The sequence below is a fragment of the Girardinichthys multiradiatus genome, chromosome 4, assembly GCF_021462225.1.
Source record: "Girardinichthys multiradiatus isolate DD_20200921_A chromosome 4, DD_fGirMul_XY1, whole genome shotgun sequence".
NCBI lineage: Eukaryota > Metazoa > Chordata > Actinopteri > Cyprinodontiformes > Goodeidae > Girardinichthys > Girardinichthys multiradiatus.
The window spans coordinates 13402819-13416112 of record NC_061797.1 but is presented as its reverse complement, the minus strand read 5'-3'; the positions used below and the strand labels follow the sequence as shown (position 1 = coordinate 13416112).

The 13294-nt window shown below is 39.1% G+C and overlaps 1 protein-coding gene across 3 annotated transcripts in view; it reads right to left on the bottom strand.

Moving 5' to 3' along the window:
* LOC124866813 (protein unc-13 homolog C-like) overlaps positions 1-13037 on the bottom strand; it is a 188194-nt gene extending 175157 nt beyond the window's left edge. Inside the window, exons 1-2 of one of the 3 annotated variants that reach the window (XM_047362769.1) lie at positions 12620-13037; positions 361-4590 (exon numbers count right to left, since the gene is read on the bottom strand). In XM_047362769.1, the coding sequence (XP_047218725.1) occupies positions 361-4393 (4033 nt within the window). In that variant the 5' untranslated portion in view covers positions 4394-4590; positions 12620-13037. Of the gene's footprint in view, positions 1-360; positions 4591-12619 lie in introns of those variants that run through there. The other 2 variants (XM_047362770.1, XM_047362772.1) reach the window with 2 other exon arrangements.
* Between the last annotated feature and the right edge of the window lie 257 nt (positions 13038-13294).

Sequence of the window (13294 nt, the reverse complement as noted above, 5' to 3'; positions counted from 1 at the left end):
GAGATGATATACATTTGTATGTATGTACATAATGTTTGTATTTATCTTATTGGATTATTTATTTATTTGCCTCATATTTATTTCATTATTTTATCCAATACAATTTCATTCCTTGATGTCTATGCATATATGGCTGCAGTGTACATTGAGTGGGCAAGGTGTCAACAACACTTCTTTGATGACATGATGTTACATTTTCAAAGCTTAAAGACAGATTGACTGTATAGCTAAGGCTCAGTTTGGGTTTTCTCTTTACTGTTGCCTTAAAATGCAAATATTTTACAGCCTTTTTGAGGCTTGGTGAACTGTGAAAAAAATCTAAGTGATATCATACTAAAGGTGAAGAAGGAAAAGTCTTACCTCCTGCCAGGATCTGCTGCTCCAGTTCAGCCATCTGTTTCCTGTAAGCTCTCAGCGCTGCCTCCTTGAATGTGGGTCGAACACGCTTCTTGGGTGGTGGCTCTACTGGCTTCTCCTCAGAAACATTTTTGTTTTCATCCTCCTGTTGTTCCTCTTTTTCAAAGACTTCAACAGCCTCTTCTCCTATTTCCTCAACATCGTCCAGCTCTTCTGCACCCTCTTCCATCTCCTCTGTAACATTATTATCCTCAGTCTCATCAGGTTCTTCAATATCCACATACTCAACCATTGCATCGTATTCAGCAGTGTCCTCAGTGAGTTGGTTTTCATAATCCTCATTGTATTCTTCTTCATACTGATCATCCAAACTGCAATCATACTCCAAAACCTGTGTCTCGTTACTTGCATCAAAATCATCTGGGGTTTCAAAATATTGTGAAGCCTCAAGATTCTGAGAGGCATCATTGTCTTGAGAGGGGTCAATGTCATCAGACACATCATAGCCCTGAGAAGTATCACACTCTTGTGCAAGCTCATATGTCTCATTAGTCTCATTAACATTAGTCCTGTTCTCCAGGTTAGCTAGTACCTGCTCCATCACTTCAACATAGTGAGTCTCACTGTCCACTGATTGTTCTCCCGTTTCTGCCCTAGTGTTTTCCTCCTCTGTCTTATTGAAGACAGGTTCTGTATGAACGTCTGATTCTATTGTAGCACTGGAACTATTTGCATTAGAGGTGGACAATGTTCGAAAACGACCCATAAAAGAGGAAGATGAGTTTGTTGGTTCCTCTTGAGGAGCAGGGGAGCTTTGGGAGCCAGATTTCCAAACAACCTCCAGAGCAGACTTAGCTCTTTGAAGAGTGGATCCAAACCCAAAACCAAAGGACTTTTCACTTAGATCAATGCTAAGTCTACTACTCCACGTTTTTGGAACCTCCTCAACTTTCTCTGTTCGTATCTCACTCTGGCTACGGTACATACTTGAGGACTTGCTCTGGGCCTGGTGAAAGCTATGATTAACATCAAGTTCAGGGAATTTTTCACTGGGACCTGTTTTTGAGGATTCCTTGGTGACATCTTTAGAGCTTGATTTAGATGCTACTGTAGGAACATCTGTTGGGGCTACTTTGAAAGTCTCTTTAGGGGTCACTTTGGAACTCTCTTTCGGGGCTATGTTTGAAACTTCCTTAAGTGGAATCTTAGAAACTTCCTGAGTGGTTACTTTTGTTGTCTCCTTAGGTGTGACTTTAAGCTCATCTTTTGGGGATGGTTTTAAATCTTCTTTGGTAACCTCTTTATCAACAATTACACTTTCTTTAGAAATTATTTTCTGGGGTTCTTTAGCAATGGCTTTGGGGGATTCTTTAGGGGACACTCTAGGGGTTGAATCTGGAGTCAAGATGGGGGTATCCATTGGGATTATTTTAGGGGTGTCTTTGGGTGACTCTTTAGGACTTTCTCTAGGTGTGATTACAGGGCTGTCTTTTGGAATAGCTTTAGAAGAGACCTTGGCAGTTTCACTGGACTTTGTTGTAACTTTTGATACTTCTTTACCTATATGCTTAGTGGTTTCTTTGGATGCAAATTTAGAACTGTCTTTATGGGTGACTTGATTTGAGCTTTCTTTAACAGCAGACTTTAATGTTTCTTTCTGTAATTCTTTAGGATAAATGTTAGATGTAACTTTAGGTGAAACCTTAGCAGAAACCTTTGTGTTTTCTTTTGGCAATATTTTAGAGGTCTCCTCTTTAGGTGCAACTTTGCTTGGTTTAGGTGTCACCTTTGCTGCAGCTTTGGGAGCTTCTTTTGATAATATCTTTGTGCTTTCTTTTGTGATTACCTCTTTTGACTGCCGGGAAGAAGTCTTGGGAGATTCCCGTTCTGTGATGGGAGGTATAATATGGGTGGTAATAGGAGGTAAAGAAGCTTCTCTATCAAGCATCATAAACTCCTCATCTCCTTCAAACTGTAAATCAACCTCCTGACATTTAGTGATCTTCTCTGGAAAACCAGGTATGGTCGATGGATCAAAGGGGCTGCTAATTTCTATTGAGGCCTCCAAGCCAGAATCAGCTCCCTGTTCGAGGTGATGCCAGTCTTTCCATGGTGATAAGTCACCCTGTAAAGACAGTTGAGAGCCACTATAGTGGCTTCTATCCCCAGACATGCAGACAAGTCCATTGCTAACCCCACTATCAATAGTTTCAGTAGTCTCAACCTCATTATGTTCATATGTTTGATTATCATGAGGGTGACTGGGGCTAACATACCAAGAGGAGGCCATGTCCTCTTGTTTTCTCTGCCACAGTTCTTGATCGGAGGAGGAAAGTAGGGAGCCACCATTTGCTCGTGTAAAGTATTGACTTTCTGAAAAATCTTCAGAGTATGACTGGCAAAGTTTTGAACAGTCAGACTCAGAGCGACTAAGTTTTGGAGTGGAATAATCACTCTGAGAAAGCCATCCTGGGGTCAAATCAGAGTAGTAAGCTTTTGCATGCTTGTCTGTGTCATAGTAAGAGTCATCAGCATAGTGAACTGTTCCTGAGTAGCCTGCTGCATCTCCCGACCTGTTGTGGTCATGGGACCGCTTCTTTTCTGATTTGGACTTGTGAACAGGCTTTGAAATGACCATTGCATATTTATTCCTACTTAATTCATCCAGTTCTTTATCACTGTCCATTGAGTCCCAGTCATCACTTTCTACTACTTTCTCCTTTCCTGAGACTTTTATATCCATGCTTTCATATGTTTGTGAGGACAACATTGTTTTGTCTTTCCTGTCTTTTCCATCATTTGGTAAACTATCAGTAGATACTGTAATACCTGTTCCTTTCAGTTTGTAGCATTTCTTAAGGACTATGTCTCTGTCTTGGGGTGTTGCAAAAATGACAATAATAGGACGGGGTTTCGCATTAGAACATTCTCTTTGTTGCCCTAACCTGTGAGCCAGCTCAATTTTAATTGTTTTATGGGCATCAGTGAAACCCATTTTCTCTTTCAGTATTTTGTATATTACAATCTCTGTTTTCTCTGATCTTTCTTCAGGAACATTGAGAAACCGCAAGGTTGAATTATTGGCCTGGTGGCTAATCTGTTTTATGTAATCATGAATATCTCTTGTTTCCCTTCTAGACTGGACAAATCCTGATCTAAGCTGTTCAATCTCACTCTGAACTACTTCCACACTACTGGAGATCTCATCAATTGAGCTCTTAAGGGCATTTACATGGCCACGAAGCTCAGATAGTTCTGTTTCTATCTGACTGATCCCCTGAAGCTCCTTAAAAATCATTTCCATCACATCCTGGGTCTGACTGATGCAACCTGTTGAGGAAGAGCCAGGCTCTAGGGCAGAACTCTTTTGTTGTCGTCCAGCGCGGTCCAGAGATTTGCTGCGAATACCCAGAGTTTTCCTCCAATTGCTCACATCGGAGTCTGAGGAGACACATTCTTGGCTCTTTTTCCATTTTCTTAACTTGCGTAGAGCACCCAGCCTAAGAGTATGTAAACTGGAGCGTTCCACTCGTTCACCCTCAGAACTGCCATCAGAGGGAGCTAAACTGATGAGGCTCTTCCTGTTTCGTCTTACGGGCATAGTGTGTGATTTATGCTCATCTAGTCTCCGGACAGGTTTTGTCTCACTCAAGGAGTCAGAGTAACTGCTATCAATCGAAAGAACCTCAGAAAAGATACTTTCATTATTATTCAGAAAAAGAGAGCTTTTTGGGAGTCCATTTGCTATAGCTACACGATAGCTGAAAGTGGGTGACAAGGATGAGCAGTCGTTCTTTCCGTCGTCTTCTTCAACTGATATGTTACGTGCCGAAGAGCATTTGGAAATCTTTTTGACCGTTGTCTTTAGGGTGGTTGAGAGAGTTAGATTATGTGCTTGCAAATCCGTTGTTAATTTGGGCTCTTTATTTTCACTTCTTTCTTTCTTCTTAATTGGGTTTGCCAATTTCTTTGTAAACATTCCTTTACAAATCTTTTCAATATAGAATAACACAGTCTTGATTAGCGACGAAACCATGGATGGCAATCCTGTGGATTGTTATTAACGTCAGGTGAAAGAAGCGGTGGGCTTGTAATGCATCATAGGTGAGCCAAGCATATTCAGGCGCTGTCTGACAGAATAGAAGCCCAGCGTACAATCACTAAAACCACAGTTTGTGCAGAGACTGAAAGACTTTTTAATCCAGTGACCTTCCACGGGAAAATGAACATTCTCTGTAAGACATAAAAAAGAAACATTTTCATAAAGTTGCAAATGTGAAGTTCAAACATAAATCCATTTTCAACATCCACCCATTCTAGTTCAAGTTTTCAATGTGGGACCAACTGACTGGAGCTCAATGTTCTTAAAATATTTAACACTTTATTTAACTGTTATCTGCTGCTTTAAGATATGTTTAAAATGTATAAAGCATAATATTTGGCATCTGTTAATATCAAGTAATGTATCAAATGAATCAAAGTGCTTTCTATTTTGCCTTTGTAATAACATTATTCACAAATGTTTATCCCTGTGTTCAAATTGTCCATTCCTTCACAATATGGGGTTTAGAGTTTTCTTCTCCATCTCTCTGAGTAGAAGACGTTTAATATTATTAATCATCCATGTTCTAAATCTAAATGTAGTCTGAACAATAAACATGTTCCAATGTACACTATAAATTACAACATAATGTGTAGTGAGTTAATTAGAGAAAATGTTACATTTCTGAATAAACAGGAAGTACTTTTATTTTGATAATCCAGAAGTAGTTTTTTTTGTGTGATGGCACAGCTAGCCTAATAGTAAGAGTGAAAGGTGTTGTAATTCAGGGACCCAAAGTAATTTAATACAGTGTTCAGTATGAATAATATGAAGCTACAGCAAGCATGAGGCATATTTGTATAGACCATTATCTGCCATTACTCATGGTTCAGATACAACTGGTGCATCCTTTCATGGTAGAAGATGCACAAATTGTGGATCAGTTATCAGAGCTGCAGACTGTAGCTTACATACCAGCTAGCTTTCAATCGTGATAACACAAGTTTAAGATTGTATATAAGAGTCAAGTCTCAGACCATGAGCCCAAGTGTTGTCCTGATGCCTTGGGGGAGTAGTCAAGTGTGTTTTCGACTCAAGTGCAGCTCAAGTCCAAGTCTAAAACTTGAGTCCCCATCTCTTGTGCACGTCAACACCTGAAATGTATCATTTCCATTAATTCAATTTATTGTTCCTTTTTCATTTTTAAAGATGTGGCGTTGCGCAAAATACACTCAATGCCAAGACCCAACCTCTTGTGCTTGTCTCTAGTTGAGTACTCTTTCTAAGTTTACAGAAAACATTTGAACTGTGCAGCAAAATACAATTTAAATTCTGATCTACACTTAGACTTTTCCTACTGTAAAATATTTTACAGTAAGCATTTATGCAAAATACACTACACTCAACATTAGGTGTAAGCATATTGGTTGCATGCTAGAGGCATTTTAAGACTTAAAGTGAAAGATGTGACATGTGTGTATAGTCAGGTATGTGTGTATGTGTCAGTCAAGGTCAATACACCCAGTAGCTACATTAATGTATTCAGCTTTTAGAGCAAGAAGCTAGCCAATCATTCGAATTGCTTTGGTGCAACAATACTCTTGTCACAGTGTTTACAGTACAGAGAGCAACAATATATTAAACAACTTAAAAAACAGAATTTGTTTTAACAGAAAATGTTGAAGGAAATTTTATACACATATACTTACAATGAACTTTGTTTTAATTTTATTTCATTATTTTATTTTTTTAGGTGTTATATTACACTTAAGAGCTTAGAAAAAATATTTGGTTTAAACTTAAAACAAGATGCTCATTTATGTTTTCTACATATGGATTTGCAATGGAATGTGTGGTTGTCATTATTAATTAAAGTGGTGAATCACTTTTTGTCAAACGCTTGATGTTCCAATTAGGTTAATTAGTGTGGTTCAGCTCCTATGCCTATAATGAAGATGAACAGAGAAGAAAATAGCAATCTTTCAATATCTGCAAAAAAGCAAGAGACATTGAATCATGCATTGTTTGAGCTTGTGGTGTCTCTGAGAAGTGTGTATTTTTATTAGATCGCAACTGGTCAACTGAGTCAAAAGAGTGATGTTGTGTTGTTCAGAGGATTTGACAGCTGCTCTACATTAGTTCTGGGCTTTAGAGCTTGATCTGTCTGCAGTTCCATGACCACAGAGACATGCTCACTTCAAATGAGCTGTGAAACACAGCTTCACAGTTAGCTGTTATTGTCAGCCTCAGAAGAAGGACTATGCATTAGCTGACATAATATAAATATTGGTTGCCAGCTTTATTTGTTTCTTTTTTTGTTTTTGCAACCACTGTATGACAGACTGAATCCAGTACCTTGATTGTTTAAATTCATGTTTCTCTGCCTGAAATACTGATATCTCTAAAAGTTATTCCAGTTTCATTCTTGGCTAATTACTGTTAAGAGTAAATTAAATATTTTACTTAAGCTGTCATCTAAATGTGAACTTAGTCCTCAAAACTATCTCAATGAACAGTGCAAATCAAATGTTGTGACACATTTATTTAGTTTGAAAGATTAAGTAATCAACGGTCAGGATTAATTTTGGCAAACTAAAATAAATAGATAAAAGCTATTTTATCATATTTGGTAAAAGGAGTTTCCTGACTCATTTTACTCACTCACATACTGGCATAAAGCCAAAGGCAGCCTTTCTGCAGCTGATGGGTCATGACCTAAAACAGTTCATCCATGAGTAGCATATGTCCACAGATTGCCTGAAATGTTTCAATCAGAGTTCATGGGGATCTCAAATTAATTGTATATTTGGTTGACTTAACTTTGAGTTATGTCATGCAATCAGAGTTAGACACTGAAAGCCAAACATAGGAAAAAGGCACATCAAGTTGATGTTTATCCATTAGTATATTTGAAAATGCACATTAAATTGGATGGGTTATTTATTTCTCTTGAAAGAGCTTCCAAGTTTCTGTAATGTTTAAATGCTGCCAAAGAAAATGCTGATATACTTTTTTGCTGTTCCACAGCAAGCACAGCAGTCCCATTCTGCAGGGAATACTGAACTCTGTAAATGGAAGCTTGCATGCATGTATTAACTTTTATTTACTGTTAACTTGCTACAGCATATTGTTATAAGCCTAATGTAAACTGATTCTGTAATATAAAAAAAAAAAAAAAAAAAAAAATGGTCTAGAAATACCTTAGTGTATTTTATTGTAACACAGGTTGCAGGTTGCAGATAGCTATCTTGGTTTGTTTGTCTTTTTATTATAGGACTAGCTAAAAGTATAAGATTTTTGTTTCATGTTTACCATGAAAAATCATGGCCCAGCTGGAAAGCAGTGGTGTGTTTTATGAGGTTTGGAAGTCAAAGATTGTATCTGGGACCACACCCGAGTTAAGTGGGACCATGTCACAAAACTAGAGGGATTGATATTGTTGTGGTGCTAACTACTATGATCAATACTAAACAATAACGTGGTAAGTCCCTCCATTTTATGCATTTAATCTCTGGAATGTGTCTACAGATAGAGATTATACAGCACTTTTAGTGCCACTGGTTGAAGAAGATACAAACTGTCAGACATGCTAGTAAAACACTGTATTGCTAAAACTTTCACGACAGTTTGTACGAGCCACTATGCTGAATACTGAACTCTGGGCAATAAAACAACTTCTTCCAAGTGCAGAGAAAACCCACCACAATAAGCTTTTAACGTAGTTCTGTGTCTGGCCTGAAGAAATGATACCTAGTATTTCGTGGTGTATATTTTTTGTTGGCTCAAAACAAAGCAGTTGGTTCCTTGTTAGTAAAAATTGTCTGGCCACAAGACAGTGAGTTGCCTAGCATCTAACACATAAGACTTTGAGGACAGTGCTGTGAAAAAGCATTTGCTACCATACAGATTACTACTGTTGTTGCTTTTTTGTTACACTCAAATATTACAGATCATCAAACAACATTTAATATCGGACAACGATATTCTGGGTAAATGCAAAATGCCTTTTAATGATTTAATTGATTAAGGGAAAGAAATGTTATAAACCAGCCTGGCTCTATGAGAAACATGTAATTGCCCCTACACTTATTAACTGGATGTGCCACCTTTGGCATTTAAACTGCCAATGACAAGGCCACAATAAGGGTTGCAATAACTGGCAATAAGTCAGTTACATCACTGTGTAGAAATGTTGGCCTACTCTTCTTTGCAGAATTGTTTGAATTCAGCCATGTAGAGGGTTTTTAATGCCCTGTTTATGGTAATCCCACAGCATTTCCATTGTATTTAAGTCTGGGCTTTGATTAGGTCTCTGTAAAACCTTGATTTTGTTTTTGAGCCATTCAAACAGTGGACTTGCAGGATCATTGTCTTGCTGCACAACCTGGGTGTGTCCAATGGTCAAACAAACTGGTGTTTGACATTCTAACATCCTCCTTCATGATTTTCTGTTATTTATTATTTCTGTTAATTATGGCAAGTCATAATTGAAGCAGGAAAGCTTCCCAGACCCTAACACTGCCACAAACACATCTTTGACAGTCGGTCTACTGTTCTTTTTCTGAAATGCTGTGTTATTTTTACTTCAGGTGTAATGGAATGCAGATCTTCTAAAACATCTGTTTTTTGTCTTTAAAAATGTTTTCTCAAAAGTCTTGGAGATCGTAGAAATCAGGTCAGCAGTCGTTTTGGCCTGGGAACTCTTACATGGGTGCATTTTTACTATTCATAAAAGAGATTATTTTCTTCCTGTTAAATTGACCTTAAAGGAGATGACCTGCAGTACTTTAAACATTGTTTTAGGTTCTTTTGTGACCTATGGTGGAGTTGTTTTTGCATCCTTGCAGTTATGTTTGGTAGGGTGGCAACTCCTGGGAAGGTCTTAGTTTTTATTTATGTATTTTTTAATTTTTTTATTTAATGTTCCAAAGTCTTAAAAGATGGCTTTGTAACCCTTTACTGAGACATCAGTGATGTTGTTTTGTAATCTATTCTTGAATTTTGTAATCTATTCTTGAATTTCTTGAGACCCGGCATGATGTGTTGCTGTTTGAGATCTTTTAGCCTACTTCATGTTGTCAGGGAGTTTCTTTTTTAAGTGATGTCTCTATTCTACAGGTCTAACAGCAATCAGGCCTCGATGTGGCTGATAAAATTACGCTTAGTTTTTTTATTGTATTAATCACAGTTGATTCATGATTTAACAAGTAAGGTGATTACATTTTCACACGTTTTTGACTTAATAAAGAAAATTCATATTTTTAAGACACATGTTTTTATTTAGCCACAACATCTTAGCCTGATATTGAAATTAGCTTAAAATATGAATGTGCCAGTGTGACAGAAAAAGCAAAAAACAAAATAAAGGGGGAAATACTTTTTAACAGCACTGTATGCTAAAATCTGTACATGTTCAGGTCCTTTATCTGAACTATACCTATTATCTAAAAGGTTTTTTGTCTCTGAGATGGTCTGACAATGTGTGCATGTTACACTCTACCTCTTGTAAAACATTTGTTATTGTCTCTGTCCGGAAATATAGCACTCAGAGAAAACCCGTGTTTAGTGAGTGTTACTAACCAATTAGGGAGCTGCCTTTCTCTTTACAGAGCCATCTTGACATCTGCATGTTAAGATTTGACAAATGAAGCATCCCTCCTCCTCGTGAGCGAGAGTTGATGCTCAAATGACTTGTTAATGCAGATGAGGTGTCGTCTGTATCATCCCATTAGAGAGTAATGATGCAAGAATTAAGAAAAAGGAATGACAGATAGCTAGATCCCAATGTCTCGCTCATGAGTGTTCTAACATTAATGACCGCAGAATCAGCAGACATACCTCTGTAGGAAGACTCTGCTGCAAATTTGGTTAAAAGAAGATAATTTAATGCATTATGAGCAGATTCAGTTAAACAGAACTGACTCTGAATCGCATCAATGGAAATAAGTGAAAAGTGAAAAATGGTTTCTAGAGAATAAGTTGCAATAGTGTAGCCTCAACCCTTCAGACAATGGGGCATTGTCTGAAATATACAACTAAAAGTCTTTGTTCATAGAAAATTTATTTTGGATTTACATAAATAGGATGTGCAGCTGTAGAGTGCAGTTAAAAAACATGATACTGTACTTTACCAAGGGTTTTAAAAGTTACTGTTTCAAATTTGCCAAAAACATAATACTGTACCCAGTGATCAAAATCCTTTTAAGAAGATGTCAGTGTCATAGAGTCACTGGGGTTGTCTCCAACCTGTCTGAAGCATAGCACAGCACAGGGATTCACCTGCCCCACCTGCTGCTGCACACTGGCCTCTTGCTGAAAAAGCCACTTTCCTTTCTCGTTGCTTACTAAAAGAGAGAAATTCATATGTTTTTTGAAGTATAACAGTCACTAAAATCCCAGAAACCGTGTTACACCAACTAGAAGAGTGGCAAGGATAACTTATTGGAGCAACATTTTTCAAAAACTACATTTGGCAATGCGAGGTAGCCAACTGCAGGGTGTCTGCCTTAGCAGATATCTCAACTAATTAACCAGTTAATATTAGTTTGTCATACTTCAAAATGTTACTTTGTAAAGAACAGCGACAAAAAAAGAAAATATTTATTGCAAAAGAAAAGCAACTTGAAACTGACCACAAAGTTTAGCAGGTGTTTAATCTATATTTTCACTTAAGTCTATGCATCAAAAATAAAATATCCATAAATATATATTAAAGATAACATTGTTATAACTAAAATGATGTGAACACAGTGAAAACTTGTTTTTTTTTTACTTAACTTGTCATGTCCCTGTCAGTATTATGGTTAACTGCTGTCAAAGGATTCTTGTACAAACCATTAACATTTTCTAGGTCACTGGCTATTCTGATCTGCACTACATAATAGGCATCTTCTTCAATCCATTTTCCACCAGTCTAACCATTTTTTCATACCAGTCTTGACTGGTCAGAGATGAGTGGTTCATATGACAAAATAAATCTTTTAATTCTAAGGGCTCTTGGATACTGTTGGTCCGATGTCACCCATTGCTGGTTCAGACAGGAGAAGCAAGCAGAAGGGGAAGTACAACACTGCCAGTGATCAGAGGTGTTGCATTGTTAGGTCTTCCATTAACATCCAGAGTTCTCCTCATTTTTTTTTGTTCCTCGTGTATGTGATTAGCACACCGCGCCACAGTTTAACACCTGTACAGCATGTACTATCTCTGCCACTCCCCTTTCAGGAAAATGAGTGTCAGCTGGAGGCATGCTACCCTATTTCTACTCACAACAGTAGAGCTGGTTGTGTGACTACTTATGTGTACCCCAAGTAAGCCAATTTAAGCTCATCATGCTTCAAGCACTTCTTCTCCATGCTGTGGAGTACTGTTTGTTCCCATCTTCCCTCTGGGTGGGACAAATTTTCTGCAAACCTTTAGAAATGGATGCATATAGATGAGACATGATTTTGTGTTACGTCATGTCTCCAGAGCCTACGATTATGGATTAAGAGTGTGGATGAGAGCAAAATGTGGGTGTGTGCACGGACGCGTATCTGTGCGTGCAGTCGTGCATGAAACACACACGTGACATGCATGCCTCCTTGCATGACTGCTCTCAAGCATGCATTTGCTGCTGCTGCTGATGCTGAGGAAAGAAGCAGCCTATACACCAGTGGGATCTCAACATGAGAGGGTGTGTGCATCCTCAGATCATATTGCCCTCATGCCCATCCTTAGCTTCATTGTGCCTCAGTGGTCCATTTCGAAACTGAGGAATATCCGCCTGCAGCTTAGGAACCAAGCCATCAGCACAACAGATTGTCTCCTTTCATTAATCAACATATTTATTTGGTGTCTTGACGAGATCAAGTCTATTTGCTCAGTGTGAAACAACAGCTTGGTCACATGCGCTCATGTTGTGCCACGTTATGCAGAGCAGTGTAGGGAAAGGTGAGAATGTGTAGGATCTAGTGAGAATCTGTAATAAAACGGCAACTGGACTAAATATGAATACCATCTTACATTGTGGTATTTCTCACGTCGGTTGCATTGACAGATGATGCCATCTACCCGCATCTTTCTGAGATAACGTTTCATTATGCACTCACAGGGCCACAGGGGGAGGGGAGGGGAGGGAAGCAACAAGAAAATATACAGCGAAGTCCAACCAGTCACAAACCACTCTCATACAGCATGCAAACGCGCATCCAGCGCCTGAACGGGCAGAGCCGCCGCACATACCTGCCAAATCTTCGCGCAGGACGCAAACCAGAGTGAGCGAAGCGAGCCGTGTGGAGCCGATTCCCCGCTTTGAGCGAATGGTCGGTGCTGCGAGAGAGAGCAGGAATCCTGGGGAGGAGATGTAGGGAGGGAGGGGACAGAGTGGCTCGGTGGGTGCGCAGCTGGCTGCTAATACCAGAGCTCACAGCATCTCTCCGCGTCCGGCAGATATTACAGTCTCAAAGCGCCGCTTCTGTGAGGAAACGCACGCAAACGCCTCTCCCCCATGGCACCGACGGCATTCAGAGTACCCTCCAGTCTCTAGGTCCTTGTTGTAAAACCTGAGCGGTTTTATTTGCTCCGCGACTAATACACACTCCCTTCGCATTGACAGTTTCACCAAACAGGGTGTATACAGGAGGGTGTTGGTGGCGCTAATGGGGAGGATGACGACGCTGCTGCTACTGGCCGGAGTCAGACTCTGTTCTCCAGCAGGAGCGCATCAGTCCGTCCCCACTCTCTCTCCCTCTCTCTTTCTCTCTCGTGCCCCGTGGGTGCGTTTGTGTGTGTGTGTGTGTGTGTGTGGTTTTTTTTTTGGGGGGGGGGGTTAGGTTTGTGCGCGTGTGCAAAAATTGAGCCTAAATAAACACGGATTCAAAATACACACAGACACACAAGAGAGATGCTTCGACTTTC